At 39.1% G+C, this 19,559-nt stretch overlaps 1 protein-coding gene across 1 annotated transcript in view; it reads right to left on the reverse strand.

Annotated features, from left to right (window-relative positions):
• The window catches only part of LOC127446217 (voltage-dependent T-type calcium channel subunit alpha-1I-like), a 168,928-nt gene that overhangs the window by 33,623 nt on the left and 115,746 nt on the right, over positions 1-19,559 (reverse strand). Inside the window, exons 19-26 of the mRNA XM_051706967.1 lie at positions 19,348-19,416; positions 16,123-16,301; positions 14,584-14,710; positions 11,077-11,202; positions 6,502-6,591; positions 5,751-5,943; positions 1,820-1,971; positions 1,411-1,520 (exon numbers count right to left, since the gene is read on the reverse strand). Coding sequence (XP_051562927.1) covers positions 1,411-1,520; positions 1,820-1,971; positions 5,751-5,943; positions 6,502-6,591; positions 11,077-11,202; positions 14,584-14,710; positions 16,123-16,301; positions 19,348-19,416 — 1,046 coding nt within the window. The remainder of the gene's footprint in view (positions 1-1,410; positions 1,521-1,819; positions 1,972-5,750; positions 5,944-6,501; positions 6,592-11,076; positions 11,203-14,583; positions 14,711-16,122; positions 16,302-19,347; positions 19,417-19,559) is intronic.

Raw genomic sequence — 19,559 nt, forward strand, 5'->3', positions numbered from 1 at the left:
GGTTGAAAATGCCTGTACTAATGCACACCTCATTCATGAAGAGAGAGCTTGCAAAAACGAAGTTGCACAGTCAATGTAATCTCCCTGGTTAGTGGTGTTTACTGTTTGTAAAGACGCAGATGCCCCACTTTGCTGTTGTTCGCTACATCACTTTAATGTTACTTTCCTCGCGATTTTCTCTTAAAATATTGTTAAAATAAATAAACCCAGCAAAAAAAGAAACGTCCCTTTTTCAGGACACTGTATTTTAAAGATAATTTTGTAAAAATCCAAATAACTTTACAGATCTTTATTGTAAAGGGTTTAAACAATGTTTTCTATGATTGTTCAATGAACCATAAACAATTAATGAACATGCACCTGTGGAACGGTCGTTAAGACACTAACAGCTTACAGACGGTAGGCAATTAAGGTCACAGTTATAAAAACTTAGGACATTAAAAAGACCTTTCTACTGACTAGGGCCATTCCCCCCCAGAAATGTCCGGGAACTTGCAAGTGCCTTGGTGGAAGAGTGGGTTAACATCTCACAGCAAGAACTGGCAAATCTGGTGCAGTCCATGAGGAGGAGATGCACTGCAGTATTTAATTCAGCTGGTGGCCACACCAGATACTGACTGTTACTTTTGATTTTGAGACATAGCGCATGTGGATGCTTCATGCCATCCACTGCGGCAACCACACTCAATTCACCATGCGCCCCACCGAGAACGAACCACATTATAGCGACCACAAGGAGTTTACCCCATGTGACTCTACCCTCCCTAGCAACCAGGCCAATTTGGTTGCTTAGGAGACCTGACTGGAGTCACTCAGCACACCCTGGGATTTGAACTAGCGAGCTAGCGAACTCCAGGGGTGGTAGCCAGCGTATTTTACCACTGAGCTACCCAGGCCCCATGACTTTATTCTTGTAATTTTGACATTATTATAAAAAACATTACTACTTTATTCTCGTAATTTTGACTTTATTCTCAAAATATTATGACTTTATTCTCGAAATCGTGATTTTTTATTACGTGGCACTAAAACATTTCATAAAATAGAAACACTAATTTGAAATAACATTAATAAACGGCAGTATCTAACTAAAAATGTGTAATCTGCACAATCATTTTGAGTTTTATGCTTTCTAACAGTTTATTTATTGTTTCTACTCCAAACCGTTACTGAGATACAATTGTTTAAATGTTGGCTGATATAATAATTTAAATGCTTTCCTTTTTACTTGGGTGCATAAAACTCACATTTATTTCACTACACATTAGTAAAAGTAAAATGTTGTGCAGGGATTTCAGAATAAACTGAAAGTTAGCAGAATTACGACTTATAAATATGTATACCCCAACACTGGTTCAAGTGTGTGTTGTGTGTGTGTGTGTGTGTGTGTGTGTGTGTGTGTGTGTGTACCTGTCTTTAAAGAAGCGTCTGAATCCAAATGCGACGAGTTTCAGTGTGGCTTCAACAACAAACGTGGAGCTGAAGAAGTAATTACAGTATTTCAGCGCCGTCTCCAACGACTAACAGAGAAAGATGAGATTTAACAGAGACATTTCAATTATTATTCTGCACTGTGATGTTATTTGTATTACAGTTAAACACATTTCTCCCCGAATACTTCTTACTGTACTGCATCCAGACGTCTTGTAAGATTTTTGTAATTCTCATTATTCTCAATGGTGATGTCAGTCTTAATAGTGTAATATAGTCATTTTTACTGTATAATACTAAAACAAATCAGTAATTCAGGTGACAGGTTCAGCGAGATTCATCTTAATGCTGATTAGCCGGTGTGTGGTCATGTGATGTTGTTTCTCACCTGTGGTTGGCTGTAGTGCTCCAGACTCATGGTGATCACATTAATGCAGATGATGAGGGTGATGAAGAGATCCAGATAATGACTGGTGCAGAACGAGTGAATCATCAGACGAACACGACCGTACGACGAGTAATAGGGCAAGCGCTGAGCTTCTGCAGAGAGACAGAGACTGAACATCAGCACGGCAGTGACCTGTAAAGAAAACTTTTAAAACATTTGTAATGATATAAAAACTGCTGAAAAATAAAAATAAAAAAGTCAAAAATTTACTTTTTTTCTTATTTTTCTTATTTTTTGACATTATGTATCTGTGGATGTAAATACAGTGGCTCTGAAAAACTGCTTTTGTTTTGTTTCCAATCATGTCCACTGTATCTGAGAAAAATGTTGTGTTGATACGAAAAAGCAATCAAAAGTTATAGCATTACAAAAATAATTTATCACAGTGTACAAAAACATCTCCAAACAAATTAAACATAATAATTGTACATAAGAACTAATTACACATGCAAACACAACAATGACTAAAGGTTTGCATAGCATGTAGACATGATTTTAGTAATGAGATTTCACAGAATGAGTTTCATTCTGTGTCATTTGAGTCATCATTGAGTCTGTGTCATGTATTTGGCGCCATCTCCTGGTGGTCATATGTAACAATGTGCTTCATGTGGATTATCTAATGATCTATGCATCTGATTACCTTGTGTGTGGGCTCGTTTGAAAGATAATTACCTCCTTTAAGTAATGCTATGTGATATTTTATGTTCTGTTTATTCTTCTTGAAGTTATTAGTGAAAATACAGCATATAAGCAACACCAACACAATTGTCAGACATATACTTAGCTATTACTCGCTATATTTACTTCAAAAAGTGTGAAAATATGATTTAATTGTGTATATTTAGGATACATAAAATGTTATCTATGAAATTAACCTCAGTAAGTCAAAAGAGTCATTGATTTTATTTGAAAAAGTTTTAAAATATAATTTCCATCAGCTTCATTTCCAGCACAGAATTCTATTAAACACAATACAGAATTTGAGATGTGCTGGAAATGACACTGTGGTGGAAATTTCATGACAAAAATGACATGAATCTCCTGTGATGCATGTACATACACTGTTGGACATTGTTAGTAGACAAACTGAATGTGTGAAAAAAATTATAACGAAAGTTTACTTTCTTGCAATCCACAGTGTTAAAAGTTCCCCAATCAGAGCTGTGCTGATATTCGTTACAACAGAGAGTGAGAAAGATGTAATGATAGAGGGATGAAAATGAAGGGAGAATAGAGGGGTGGCTGACAGTGAGATGATGAATGGATTGTGGAAGAGAAAACATTGAGGTCAGTATAGATAAATTTGGCAAACGGAAGACAGGATTTCAGGAGTTGTGCAGAGAAAGCGAACAGAGATAGAAGAATAAGGGAGTACAGAGAGATCTGAGATAGAGCACGAGTAGCAGACAGAACAGGAAGATGAATAATACAGTAAGAAAGAGTGAGAGAGAGAAATGAAGAATGAAGAACAAGAGAAGTAAAATGAGAGCAGGAGGATGCTGGAGAGGAATTCTTGAGAATAGACGAGAGAAACTAATTAGACTCTGTTAGAACATGACCCACTTCCTGCTCGCTCTCTGATTATCACAGTTACAGCATCAAAAAATTTGAATTCTATCATTTGTTCACACTCATGTTGTTCCAAACCTGTATGACTTTCTTTTGTGAGAAGTCAGATGGCAAGTAGAGAGAGCATGTCAGTCAAGAGCAGAGAGCCAATCATAACAATGGGTGTGTCATGTCTTAAAGGAGAAGCAGCGCCAAAACCAGAATGAGTGTAGAAAATGATCACGTCGTAATGTGCTTAAGCTAACAACACACACACTATTATAATTTATCAACTATAATCTTTATTGAACACATCTCATTAAACATTTACAGTGCTGTGTAAAAAGTAAGTGAACCCTTGGATTTAATAACTGGTCGATCCTCATTTGGCAGCAATAACCTCAACCAACCGTTTCCGATAGATGCGGATTAGACCTGTACAACGTTCAGAAGGAATTTTGGACCATTCTTCCTTACAGAACTGCTTCAGCTCAGCCATATTCAGGATGTCTGGTGTGAACGGCTCTCTTTTTTAAAGCCATTCTGTAGTGGATTTACTTCGATGTTTAGCGTCATTGTCCTGCTGCATCACTCAACTTCTACTGATCTTCAGCTGGTGCACAGACACCCTGACATTATCCTGTAGGATATCTTGGAAAATAATTTTTTCCCTTGATGATGGCAAGCGGTCCAGGCCCGAAGCAGCTAAGCAGCCTCAAATCATGATGCTCCCTCCACCGTACTTCACCGCTGGGATGATGTTTTCATGTTGGTATGCGGTGTCCTTTTTACGCCAAACATAGTGCTGTGTGCTCTTCCCAAACAATTCAACCTTAGTTTCATCAGTCCACAAAACACTTTCCCAGTAGCGTTGAGCTTCAAGGCAAACTTCAGGCACGCAGCAATGTTTTTGTTGGAAAGCAGCGGCTTCCTTCGTGGTGTCCTGCCACGGACACCATACCTGTTTAATGTTTTCCGTATAGTAGACTCATGAACAGAGATGTTAACCAGTTCCAATGATTCCTTCAAGTCTTTATCTGTCACTCTAGGGTCCTTTTTTACCTCACTGAGCATTCTGCAGTGTTCCTTTTGAGTCATCTATCTGGACGGCCACTTCTAGAGAGAGTACCCACGGTACTAAATTTATAGACAGTTTGTCCAACTGTAGACAGATTAATATCTAAGCTCTTCAAAATTATTTTGTAACCCTGTCCAGCTTCATGCAAAGAAACAATTCTTGATCGTAGGTCTTCTGAGATCTCTTTTTTTGTGAGGCATGGTCCACGTCAACAGATGTTTCTTGTGAATAGCAAACTCAAAATGTGTGAGTGCTTTTTATAAGTTAAAGTAGCTCTAACCCACACCTCCAATCTCATTTCATTAACTGGATGCCAGGTTTGCCAACTCCTGACTCTAATTAGCTTTTGTTGACGTCATTAGCCTAGGGTTTCACATCCTTTTACAACCTACACTGTGAATGATGTATTCAGTATGTACAAGAACAATACAATAATGTGTGTGTTATTAGTTAAAGCAGATTGTGTTTGTTCATTATTGTAACTGAGATGAACATCAAACCAAATTTTAAGACTTTATACATAAATGCAGGTAATTCCAAAGGGTTCACATACTTTTTCTTGCCACTGTATTGCAAATGAACCTAACCTCAATAAAAATATAAAAATAATATAAAGGCATGTCGTCATGACCCCTTTAAGAGTGTTCATGCTGCACGGACTGTACAGCCCCAAAATTACAAAAAAAACACCATAAAAGTCTCACAAAAGTAGTCCATATTACAGGTATGTAATGGGGTGATTTTGTGACACTTTTATGGCATTTATTTATTTATCTTGTCCTTTTTGGAGTTTGAAAATCATGGTCATTGTATGGAAAAGATTAATGTGAAGATTCTGTGTAGATTCATCCAAATTTCTCCTTTTGCGTTCCACAGAAAAAAAGAAAGCCATACAGGTTTGGAACGACATGATCCTTAATAAATTATGACAGAATTTTCATTTTTGGTTGAACTATTACATTATTGACACACTTTTGTATATGTGTAAAGAGGTTTTAAGTCTACTTCAGTCAGTGTATCATGTCCTTTATTATTTTTATTATTACTGTTATTCTGGACACTATTTATTATCGTTTCAAATACGATTACTATTATCAATGCTGTTATTATTATTATACTTAATGTTATGTCTTTTGTTTTTCTTATCTTTCTTACTGCTGTACACCACTTTGGCTCAAGACTGATTTAAATGTGCTCTAAAAATAAACTCAATCTGACAAACACGCGTGTGCCATGTCTTACTGCGTCTCCTTTTCTCCAGGCGCTTGAGTCGTTTCTCCTCTCGTCGTCGGGCCTCCTCCACCTCCTGATGTTGACGGCACTTGTGGAAGTTCTCCACCACCACACCAACGAACATGTTCAACACGAAGAAACTGACGATCAGCAGGAAGGAGATGAAATACAGCAGCATCCAGGGATTGTTGTTAGTCACTGGCTGAAGAGAGAAAAAAATTGTTTTTACAACAGAATCACTTTATTTGCTTAAGCTGCATTGAAAGCTTAGGCTAACTACTAAATGTAACAATACAATATTGGTGTCTGATACTTTCGTTTCATAAAAGCAGTAACCTCCTTAAGCGGCTTGAAAACATGAAATTAAAATAGACCTTATTAACTTTAATTATAAATGTTCCTGGTGCACAAGTCATTATTCCAATGGAAGAAATATTAGTCTTCATAATCTTTCAGTAAAAACAAATAATAATTTGCTCCACATCTAAAACTACTTTTCTTTTCTGCTGACATCATCACAGCCAAATGGACAGGGAAAAATAATATTAACCAATAATATCAAGGCCTAACATCCATAATATAATAGATAAAATCACATCCTACTGATTTTTTTTGCATAGAATATTTTGTTTCAATTCCCCAAAGTTAAATGTGTTGCAAATATAATTTCACATTATTGGTAAGAAAATAATGAGGCTCATGAGTCCAAAGAAAAAAACTCTTAACAACCAACATCTGAAAGTGTTTGTGTGTTTTTTACCTGCTGGTCGATCCCTGCAGCATCCAGACCATGGTACATGATATTTACCCATCCATCTTTAGATGCCAACACAAACAAAGACATCAGAGCCTGAAATGGAAAATCACAAGTACACACAATCACCGTCTAGACAGAAGATACAGCACAACAGTCAATTTCCGGAATGAAAAATCCCATTCAGTTTAACCATAGAGAAATTAATTTCGACGCTCAAAAAACGGATTTTTGCTGCTTGTTCAATTTACTTACTTAAAATTAACTAAAGCAACACAAATTAAAACATCAGTCATAAAGACAGTAGTAGTGTTTATAAGTAGCCTATTCAGAGTATTTTGCCTTCACGAAGTACTTAATGCAACCAGTTTAAATATTCTGTCATCAAATTCCTTACATGCACACAAAATGATGTTTCATCACACTCGTTGTAAAAACATAAAGTCAGTGTGACGAGGAGGAGGGCGTGGCCGGGTCTTGAGGACGTACGTCCGGCCCTGAATTGTTCTAATCAGCCGGGAGGGGGATAAAGACGAGCCGGAGGCGCCAGTTCGAGAGAGAGACACACGCGGCCGCAGTGTGTGCCTAAGCTGATTTAAGTTGATTTATGTCATTAAAAATTTTGTTGACTGCTCAGCCAGTTCCCGCCTCCCTCTTGCCCATCCTTACCCGTTACACTGGTGCCGAAATCCGGGAAGAAGGAGGAATGCGCTGTCATGGAGTCCTCGCCGCGGCCGTCCTCCAGGGGACGGAGGAGTCACTACCAGCCGCCGGGAGTCGGAGGAATCGCTGCTGTCCACCAGGAAGGGGAGGAGCCGCGGCCATCCACCAGGGGTCAGAGGACTTGCTGCCATCTGCCAGAGGAGGAGCGGATGTCATCCGCCAGAGGGCGGAGGAGTGTCTGAGGACCAGGCGACGGCGTGTTTTTCTCTCTCTCTCCCCTCTCCCTCCCCTCGTCTCTCCCAGGGCTGCAGAGAGGCAGGGAAGACCTGCCGGCAGGAAGGGAGGGGAGGGGAGTACGTCATGCCGGAGGTTTCCCTGGCCTGAGTCGGACTGTGGAGGAGTTTGACGAGGAGGAGGGCGTGGCTGGGCCGTGAGGACGCACGCCCGGCCCTGAATTGTTCTAATCAGCGGGAGGAAGGATAAAGACGAGCCGGAGGCACCAGTTTGAGAGAGAGACACACGCGGCCACTGTGTGTGTGTCTAAGTTGATTTAAGTTGATTTATGTCATTAAAAGTTTTGTTGACTGCTCAGCTGGTTCCTGCCTCCTCCTTGCCCATCCTTACCCATTACAGTCAGTATTCCGGATAATTGATGCACAGCAAAGAGGGTTGCAAATATCAAAAATATCCACAAATAGACACTTGATCACCTAGCAAACAGTTGTGCTCAAAAGTTTGCATACCCTTGGAGAATTGGTAATATATGTACCATTTTTAAAGAAAACATGAGTGAGCAGGCAAAACACATTTCTTTTATTTCTTATAGGATTCATATTCAACTGTAGGTTATAACAGAATGGCACAATCATAAAAAAAAACATGGCAAAAAAGAAAAAAATTAAATGACCCCTGTTCAAAAGTCTGCATACCCTTAGTTCTTAATACTGTGTATTGCCCCCTTTAGCATCAATGACAGCGTGCAGTCTTTTGTAATAGTTGTCTGTGAGGCCCCAAATTCTTGCAGGTGGTATAGCTGCCCATTCTTCTTGGCAAAATGCCTCCAGGTCATGCAAAGTCTTTGGTCGTCTTGCATGAACCGCACGTTTGAGATCTCCCCAGAGTGGCTCGATGATATTAAGGTCAGGAGACTGTGATGGCCACTCCAGAACCTTCACCTTTTTCTGCTGTAACCACTGGAGGGTCAACTTGGCCTTGTGCTTACGGTCATTGTCATGCTGGAAAGTCCAAGAGCGTCCCATGCGCAGCTTTCGTGCAGAAGAATGCAAATTGTCTGTCAGTATTTTCTGATAACATGCTGCATTCATCTTGCCATCAATTTTCACAAGATTCCCCGTGCCTTTAGAGCTCACACCCCCCCAAAACATCAGTGAGCCACCACCATGCTTCACAGTGGGGATGGTATTCTTTTCACTATAGGCCTTGTTGACCCCTCTCCAAACATAGCGCTTATGGTTGTGAATATAAATCTCTATTTTGGTCTCGTCACTCCAAATTACAGTGTGCCAGAAGCTGTGAGGCGTGTCAAGGTGTTGTCGGGCATATTGTAACCGGGCTTTTTTGTGGCATTGCCGCAGTAAAGTCTTCTTTCTGGCAACTCGACCATGCAGCTCATTTTTGTTCAAGTATCGTTGTATTGTGCTCCTTGAAACAACCACACCGTCTTTTTCCAGAGCAGCCTGTATTTCTCCTGAGGTTACCTGTGGGTTTTTCTTTGTATCCTGAACAATTCTTCTGGCAGTTGTGGCTGAAATCTTTCTTGGTCTACCTGACCTTGGCTTGGTATCAAGAGATCCCTGAATTTTCCACTTCTTAATAAGTGATTGAACAGTACTGACTGGCATTTTCAAGGCTTTGGATATCTCTTTATATCCTTTTCCATCTTTATAAAGTTCCATTACCTTGTTACGCAGGTCTTCTGACAGTTCTTTTCTGCTCCCCATGGCTCAGTATCTAGCCTGCTCAGTGCCTCCACGTGAGAGCTAACAAACTCATTGACTATTTATACACAGACACTAATTGCTATTTAAAAAGCCACAGGTGTGGGAAATTAACCTTTAATTGCCATTTAAACCTGTGTGTGTCACCTTGTGTGTCTGTAACAAGGCCAAACATTCAAGGGTATGTACATTTTTTGAGCAGGGCCATTTGGGTGATTTCTGTTATCATTATGATTTAAAAAGGAGCCAAACAACTATGTGATAATAAATGGCTTCATATGATCACTATCCTTAAATAAAAGACTAAATAATAGTTTTTTTGCATGATCGGTCATATTTTCAAAATCAATGCCAAAATTTCACAATTTCTGCCAGGGTATGCAAACTTTTTATCACAACTGTATACTAATAATTAATAAAATAAATTAAGTTGGACCAACTTAAGAAAATTATTTAAATAAACCTAAGTAAATAGAGTCAGACGAACCTAATGAAGTTGAGTTAAAACTGCTATAGTACATTAATTTGACCTAATCCAACTACATTATGTTGGCTCAATGAAACTGACCTACTGTAATCTGAATAAAAGTTTGTACAAACTTTCTATAATGTGAGTAAGGGTAATAATATTTTGAGTGCAGAATCAAGTCTTTTACTCTTAAACTACTCCTGTATTTGTACATATTGAATATTTTACAATAAACTCCAAATATACTGATAAGCCAAAACATTATGACCCCTCACAGGTGAATCGAATAACGTTGATCATCTCCTAACAAGTCCACATGTCAAGGTCTGGGTAGATTAGATGGTAAGTGAACAATCAGTTCTCGTGAATGCAGGAGAAATGGGCAGGAGTAAATACCTAAGCGACTTTGACAAGGGACAAATTGTTATGGCCAGATGACTGGGTCAGAGCGTCTCTGAAATAGCAAGGCTTGTGGGGTGCTCCCGGTCAGCAGTGGTGAGTACCTACCGACAGTGGTCCGAGGAGGAACAACCCACAAACCGGCAAGAGGGTGTTGGGCGCCCGAGGCTCATCGATGCACGAGGGCAACGAAAGCCTATCCCATCTGGTCTGAACTGACAGAAGGTCTACTGTGGCACAAGTCACAAAACATCCCGTATTGATTAGATATGGGACGCATCATTTCATCTTTAAGTACGGGACGGGTGGCAATCCTAATCAGGAGTCAGTGGCTAGGTTTCCATTTACATATTTTTTGTGAATTTTGGGATATCACATAAAAATGCTGGATGGAAACATCAAGATTGTGGGAAAACGACAAGCCAGTAGAGGGAGTGTGATGCTCTGGACAATGTTCTGCTAGGAAACCCTGGGTCTGGCCATTCATGTGGACGTCAATTTGACATGTGCCACCTACCTAAACATCATTGCAGACCAGGTACACCCCTTCATGTCAATGGTGTTCCCTGGTGGCAGTGGCCTCTTTCAGCAGGATAATGCGCCCTGTCACACTGCTCATATTGTTCAGGAATGGTTTGAGGAACATGATGAAGAGTTCAAGGTGTTGCCATGGCCTCCAAATTCCCCAGATCTCAATCCGATTGAGCATCTGTGGGATGTGCTGGACCAATGAGTCTGATCCATAGCGGCTCCACCGCGTAACATACAGGACTTAAAGGATCTGCTGCTAATGTCTTGGTGCCAGATTCCACAGGACACCTTCACGGGTCTTGTGGGGTCCATGCCTCAGCGGGTCGGCGCTGTTTTGGCAGCACGCGGAGGACCAACAGCATATTAGGCAGGTGGTCGTAATGTTTTGGCTCTTCTGTGTATATTGTATTTTATACTTAAACTTGATGTTGTGTGACGTTGTTCAGTTCAAGTTTTAGGACTCTTTACGGAAAACTGAAAATACTTCCACAACCAAGTCCACTGAAAGAGCGTGCTCACTGTTGAACTCAGTAAGAGTCTTATTAGATTGGTGCTTCATACCTGTCCCAGGTTGTCGAAGTTATACTTGTGATGAACCCAGCGGTAATTTGCAGAGAGACAATCGGACTTATTCGTGATGTTTTTCACATCCAAACCCACACAGTAATAAAACTTCCCTTTGAAGAGCTGCAGAGAACACACACACACGTAAAAACACACAAAGCAATCTGTATGATTTGATGAAGCAAACGTTAAAATGAAGAGAGAAAAGCAGCCAGAGACCAAATCAGATTATACACAAAAATCTGAGAAATTAGAGAGAGAGAGAGAGAGAAAGAGAGAGAGGATCAGTTTCAAAACCTACTGAGCTGTCTCATTGTGACTCATTTGAAATGCTCTACATTGACATGACATTAGCATGGTTGCTAAGCTAACGGTGTGATACTCAAATAAGTATGAAATAAATACATTGAACACACAAAAAGTGGGTAAAATAACACATTTGTACTGGGATTTAACTTTATTTAACTATATTTATCTATATTTTAGGTACTGAATGATTTATATTTATATTTCTGTCAACAGTGTCTGCCATGTTGTATTTATTTTTTCCACTAAGCTTGTCACAATGTGTTCTCGGATTGTCTGTGAAGAACAAAAGTGATGTGGCCTTAGAATATCGCCGACTTGAGGTATTAGAAGACATACGATCATTCTTTGTTTCAGGAGTAGGGTTATCACTTTTAAAGTTGTCAAATACAGGACTCTCTCTAGAGTTCACAGGGGCGTTTTCAGACGGTCCCTTCACAGTTTTAGCACGTTTTAGCACAATGTGCTGACTTCTCAGATGGTCCTTAAATTTCTAACGGATATCAAGGTTAAATAATGATCATGAACGATTTTGCCGTGACGCCATCGGACTAACTTAAAAACAGGGCAAATCATGTCTCGTATTGATTAGATACGGGACACATCATTTCATCTTTAAATACGGGATGGGTGGCAATCCTAATCAGGTGTCAGTAGCTAGGTTTCCATTCACATATTTTGTACATTTTGGGATATCGCATAAAAATGCTGGATGGAAACATCAAGAAGCGAAGATAAATCTCCAAATTGTGCATAAAAAATGTATACTCCGCTTGAGGTGAATCAACTTCTAATTCGATAAGAACACATGCATATAAACTACAATGGAAACACATTTACTGAATAAATTTCTATATATTTTCTATATAAAAATAAATCATGTGACTTACATAATTTGCACATAGATTGTCATCAATATCCTAGCATAGCATCTTAAATATTGCTCTGGTTATTCTGGAATGTCAAAGTCTGTCATCAAAATGATTGTCTATTATATCCTCCCAGAACTGTGTGACACGTTTTCGCTTCTGCCGAATGAACGCTAGCAAACATGAAGTTCATCAGAGCGTTTTGTCTGAACACTGAACAGAACACAGGGGCTTAAACTTCCATTTTCATTTTCAAAATCCCTAAACAAAGACCAAAATTTAGTTCAAGCTACATCCACCAAATTTGGCACAGACCTTCAGACTGTTCTGACTCGGGTTGCTATGGATTTTCTAACTAATCAGAATTGAAGTTTTCACACAGTGGCCAATCAAAAAATCCCCATAATCCCATAGATTTACATTAAATGAATGTTCTAACGGACCAAGACTATTCAAACTCCAACTCAAAAAATCTAATGTAAACAAGGCCTTTAATCTGCTTTATCCAATCTAGTCTCATAGTATAAATGTTATTATAACAAAAGTTTTGCAAACTGACTTTTACTTTCCATGTTCCACATTTCACTGCAGTTTCCTGGTAAAATGAACACTAGAGGCCCAACAACAACTGTGCATTTTATTCAGTTTCACACAAATCACAGCTACAACGGTTCATTATGACTTTATGAACACTTATTTGTCTAACTATTAGTGACACATTGCTATGTTATGATATCGATAAACTTTATGATACACAGACCCACCTACATATACTCCCGTATTCCAATGTGATTAGCTTGCGCAGGGAGTGTTGGACTTTGGACTTGGCAGGCCGCTAGTTCAAGTCCGGCCAAACACGCAAGCTGACATGTGAGACGGAAGTGCCATAGAAGCAACACAAAATGACATGCTTGCTTCAGAAAATGTGTTTTTCATTTCGTATTTGCTTTTAGGACACTATGAGTTAGGTTTAGGTTAAAGTTTTAGGTTAGGGAGGTTCGTTTTAAAGTCGATTTATACTTCTGCGTCAATCCTACGCTGTAGACTGATATGCACCTCTTCAAAAATGTAACTGCGTGTCGTGTCGATTCGATGCAACCCACAACAGTTGTGATTGGTGCACTTTGTAACCAAAGACCACCCCCCCAGGATGATAACAACGATATCTGAGGTAGCGTCACATTTCACCTAGATTATTTTAATATCTATGCATCATATCATATTGTATTCGGACTCGGGACCATTAAAGCAATTAACTAAATCGGGAGCTGTTCTGTTTGTGTTTCATGTAAGCAAAAAGCAACAAACGATATCTCTTTACAGATTATAAACTCTAAAATCTTTTTTTTTCTTGGGGCTTTTACTTGATATTAGTTTGATATGTGAGTGAAACAACATGTGTTGTATTCTATTCACGAACCTCCAATCTGCACGATAATTTGACCGTATGTTTGACAGTATTGTGCGCAGTAAATCATATTTCATAAATTATGGAAAGGAACACTTCTAATTTATCATTAAATTAAAAAGCACCTGGTAAGAGTTGGTGTTATTGCCTACATGCATTGTAAAGTCTTTAAAATGACACACATTTAGAGTTCGCCAAGTGAGGTATAGTTATTAATTAATTTGATGATTTTCAACACGGAACATCAAAATTATGCCAAAATATTTATATATTATTATTTAAGTGAATCAAGAGCAAGCATACAGTATTTTTCTCACTTATTTGCTCCCTGCAATACAGCCAACATGCATAATAAATAATATGTAGCCTACCTAAATTTCAACATGTTCACATACTTTGAACTCGTTTGTATAATTAGAAATGTATAATTAGCATTTTGGCTGTGTAACCGAAGAACGTCGCAGACACCAATGCAGAACTATAAATGCAAACCAACATATTGGCCACAACGCAGAACCTATGCCGTTGGTTCAACGCAGAAGTATAAATCAGCCTTTACTCATTAAAACCTCAATCTAATTTTCATCTTAAAATCCTTGTCTGATTACGGCACCATTTCACTCGCTTTTGGCGCTCCCCGCTGGACATGTCTCTGGGAAACTGCAGCAAAACGTGTAATAACGCACATCAAATGCTACTTTATTCGCAAATAGTTTTTGCGATATTCAGATTTTTCACATAAGTTAAATTCGTAACTTGTATGGAAACATAGCTAGTTATTCTTAGAGTTAGGTTCGGTAGAAAGCTCACTACATTTTAGCTCAGAGCCAAAGAAAGAGACAGATCACTGTGGAGTCTGCTCTATTTTCATGTGGACTTTAGTGAGAGAGATTAAAAGTGTTGATTGAATATCAGATGAACCTGAACTCCAAGAATGCCAAAGATGATGAAGAAAGCACAGCAGATGAGGACGATGTTTCCGATGGGCTTCAGTGACGTGATGAGAGTCTCCACCACCAGCTTCAGACCTGGAGCTCGACTGATGACCCTGAACAAACACAACACGACACCCTACTGAAACTACTTTAAAAACCAACGATAACTGAACAAACTGATACCTGGAGATCCAGCATAAAGATTTAACTACCTTCATGATTGTTTAAACATCAAAAATAAAGGCTCATCCTCATTAGAGATGTTTTCCAAAATCCACTGACTGTGGTTCAAGTGAAGTCCTGTATAATTAGGCTGGTTTATTCCATCATAGACCGATGAGGACTTTTCTAAGGGATATGCTAAGATACTTTCAATAAAATAACTGACAGATAAATAAATAAATGTACCTAATAACTATCACACTTTATTGCACAAAACTACCATAGCTGTCCCAAACAAATGGAACATACAGCACATAATAACAGGAAAAAAACTTGCAGTAGGCAATTTTTACAGCAGACAGTAACTGTTTCAACATTTACTATCTAATGCAGAGAATTTGGTATAATGGTGCTTTATTCGCTGCTGCAGGTAAATTTACACACGCAACTTCTCTGAGAGGGTTTTAGTGTATTGACAGTCTCACAGTAGCTGGGTTTCCATTGAAATATTTTGCATTTTTTAAGCACATTTAAAAAAATTAGACCAAAGAAAATCCAAATCGTTGCCCTTTTCCATTTACTAAGTCATGTGCATTATCTTAAGGGAGCCGCCTTGTCTTGATGGAGCAGCTGTATCTAGCTGTATCTGTATAAAATGCTGCCAGTAGACGCCACAGAAAAAGTGTAATATCTGATATAATAAGGGCTGGAATGGCTGCAATGCCCACACACTGCCAGCCTCTGCATTCCTGGGAGCACCCGCTCTTAAAAACTATTCTGGTGGATTGTGAAGACCAGCTTTGGGTTAAACAATTCCGAATGTCAAGGGCTATGTTCGAAGAATTATGTGCCACGGTTGGACCTTTCATTGGGCCAGTCACATCAAGCTATCACACACTCATATCACCTGCACAAATGGTAAAAAAAAAAAAAACTTTTTCTGTTTCCATCACCTTAAAAATCTGTTGATGCTCAGTGACCCCACCCATGGGCCTGACTTTACTTTGCTTAAATGAGTTCACATTTACTATATAGTCTGCTGTTCAAAATTGTTCATAATGTTGACAAATTACACATCTGTATACTATACATCTGTGGCATGCACATCAACAGGTTTAATGCACATTTAAACTAATGCAAATCTCTAGAAAATCCACCTCTGCCTAGCTCATTATTACTTACCAAATTTTGAGAGTTTGTTCGCATATCAAGCGTTTCCATTCAGGATTTCTTATGTGCAATTTCAAAATGTGCATAAAATTAGTTGGATGGAAACCCAGCTAGTAACAGCAGCACAATTAAACCCTCTTTGAGAAGTTCCATCTATAAATTCATCCCCTTTTAAACCATCTGTACTTGTCACCTGAGGGGTCGTAATGTCCTCAACAGTCTGAGCACCCGCAGCACGCCCAGAATCTTTGCTCCGCCCGCCATCGACACCACAATGTCAATCAATGACACAAAGACGAGAAAACCATCCAGAACGTTCCAGCTGCTGCGCAGATACGCTCGTGCGCCCAGATACAGACCCATAGAGACAACCTGAGAGATTGAGAGAATTTTATTTCAGAAAACACCATTGTTCTCAAGTGGTTTTGCTTCAGGACAATGATTTTAATTTGAACATCGAGTGATGTTGAGATAATCTCACACAATCCGTCCATTTTGACATCTGTTTACTTTGATGAGCTTCTACCAAGTGACAGATGAATCTGTGCCAAAATACCGTAGCGTTTGATTGGACAGACAAGCTTTGATGTCAACAACAAAAGATGTGGGAAGCGTTTTCTTCTACATTTTAAAAGTTGACAAGTCTGTTTATTTTGCTATCCTACCAATGCAAAATTATGTGGCTAGTTGCATTTTGCCATTTGCATTTAGCATCATTTTTCTCCGCTGTCTGTGACGCTGTCAAAACAGGCCTGAGAGCCATTTTGAAGTTGCGACCCACCAGGTTAGAACTACTGGTTTTGACTGAGACAGGGACATTTCTAGACTCTTTTTATTGGGGCACGAGCCAGAGTAACATTTTTCTTTGCACCAGTAATGTGCATCTTGCCTTTCATTGTGCCATATGCATCATACACTCTAGGTAAACAAAGATGGCAAATACACTGTGAACGAAGTTTGAGAGATCTGTGCGGTTCTGCTAATGTATATAAAGTAAACAATTCATTTAGTTTCCATCTGTTTGCTAGGTCAATAGAGTCCAACAGTCTGAATCAGGAAGTAAAAATCCAATTAATTTATCCCATAGACGAATAGATATTTGACGATAAATTATTAAACTTTAAAGACAGACCTACTGTGAGCTGCGAGGTTGTTCATCGACGGTATATGCTTCTGTTGAAGCCATCCGTCTGCGTTATCTCTACATCATTGTTTAAAAATCATGTTTGATAGCGGAATTCATGGTAAACAACTACATTATCCATGGTACAGCAGAGAAAGATCCACCAATCAGAGAACCGTGGCCAATGAAACCCGTGAAACGTCCGCGCGCTCCCAAGATGCACTGTGAATGACGTAATCGTGAAATAAATAAATGGTGAAAATACTTCCGGAACCCAGACGGGCACTGTTGCGCTCTATAGTATGGAGAACACTAACTTACAGCTTACATTTATGCACAAAAGAAATTGAATAGTGAAACCATCTGTTGCCCATATTTACATTAAAGGAACGTTCCAGACACAATTTAACCTCAATCAACAGCAATTGTAGAATAATGTTTATTAGCACAAAAAATTCCTTCATCCCTCGTTTAGCAAAAAATCTAATACAGGGTGTGGTGAGCAGGGCGGAGCCGAGCGGCATCTGGGCAAAGCGAGGCCGGGAAGATAAGTGGCGAATGACTTTAACTTGCATGCCACACCGGTCTCGCGTTCCAGCGAGGGGCAGCGGGAGTACTTAAGGAGAAGAGATAGCGGCAGACATGGGAGAGAGTTGCGTGAAGCTGTTTGTGTTTGTGTGTTGAGCTGAAAAGCCAACAGAATTTATGTGTAGTGAAGCTGAAACGCAAACTTTTGTGTACTGCTGAAAAGCGGCCTTATTGTGTGCAACTGAAAAGTGCTACAATAAATGTCTACGTGTTTTGTCAAGCCAGCCCCAGCTTCCTCCTTTCCACTAACTGTTACACAGGGTTTATGACATTACGTTGTCTTGGCAGCGAAGTTGTAAAATTGGATATAATTTTACACAGATGCGGTTACTAAGTGATTTTACCACACTAAAATCAAGTTAACACACATATTGTTTACATCTTGTCACTATACTTATGAAACAGTGAGTATTTTAACATTTACGGATTGGCCCCATTATGCCACAAATGCTGTCGATTGTGCTTAACTTGGAATAAGGATATATAAAATATAAACGCAAGGAAATATAAAAATGCTGCTCGCAAAGTTACAAGAATTGAACGCTTTAGTGCAGTTTTTGCAACAAAAAAAAAAATGTATCCCAATGGAAGCACACTCCCCAGAGCTCTCCAAAAAACAAGTGTTCACTCTTGACTTGAGGCAAGTGTGTGCCCCACTACTGACGAACATCTACAAACACCACTGGACTGAGACAGAACTGATTCTATTTGAGAGTGAGAAGAACATCCTGTTCTCAAAGCCTTGTCAACAGGATCTTCAGGAACTTTGACACCTACAGAATTACTGATGTTTCAAAACTGGACTGACAGCATCACGAACAATCTTCTGCTTCTCCACTTTTTCAGCCATATTGGTTTCAGTTAGTGTTTATTTTTATTTCATAAAATCCTTTATAAAAGAGTTGTAAGCCATGAACTAAACCAACCAGCTCCGAGGTGAATCACAACATTCCAAACGTCTTTAATGAGGAAATGAACTACAATCCCATGATGCATTGCGAATGACATAATCCAATTAAAAGCAATGGAAAAATATAAAACTATTGATTTAAAGTTTTTGATTAAAAGTATAAAATCAATATATTTTAATGCTATTGTAAAATATTCAGATATATACAAATATATAAGTAGTTTGAAAGTGTGTGGAGAGTGACTTGACTGTCATTCACAGTGTGTCATGGGAGTGGGCAGAGCTCTTTTAATGTGGTTCTCTGATTGGTGGATCTTTCTTTAGGATTATGGGTAGTGTAGTTCTTCACCAGGAATTCAGCTATTAAACAAGACTGGAAAACAAGACACTTCACAACAACATGATTTATAAATACACAACGACGATGCAAAAGAAAAAGTAAAAAAACTAAACTTTTTACATTTTCTGAAGAAAATGTGAGTGGTGCATGCCCGTGAAAAGCACACCACCATGATGACACAGTTCTCTGGGTGTTTGTTTACTGGTCCTGCACCCTTAAGTCTCATATAACTTGAGTCCCTCCTTCAATATAAGCCAATGGGATTTTTTTCCACTCGTTTTATCCGCCAGATCAAAAACCGTAAGTCATGACTGAGTCACTTAATCGTAAGTGAAATTCATTACACACTGACATTTTTTACTTAGTGTTTGGGGTTTGTTCATGCTTGACTTTATAAACATCACTAATAAACTGTATTTCATCAAGTGTCTTGAGCATTGCAGGTGTGAGATGTTACCTTCACAGTCATCTCAGCCACAAAGATGGCAGTGAACACATAATTGGAGATGGTGAGGAAGACTCGCTCCTGAAGAGAGAAAAGAGAGAGAGAGATTTATGTGAAGAGAATCATCTGAAGTCTTTCATCTCCTGAAAAACCGACTGTTAAAGCGAGACATGAGCAGCATGCGGTAATGACAGTATTGTGGTAAATGTCATCCAGAGAATGAG

Source organism: Myxocyprinus asiaticus, chromosome 9 (assembly GCF_019703515.2).
Source record: "Myxocyprinus asiaticus isolate MX2 ecotype Aquarium Trade chromosome 9, UBuf_Myxa_2, whole genome shotgun sequence".
In the NCBI taxonomy this organism is placed as follows: Eukaryota; Metazoa; Chordata; class Actinopteri; order Cypriniformes; family Catostomidae; genus Myxocyprinus; species Myxocyprinus asiaticus.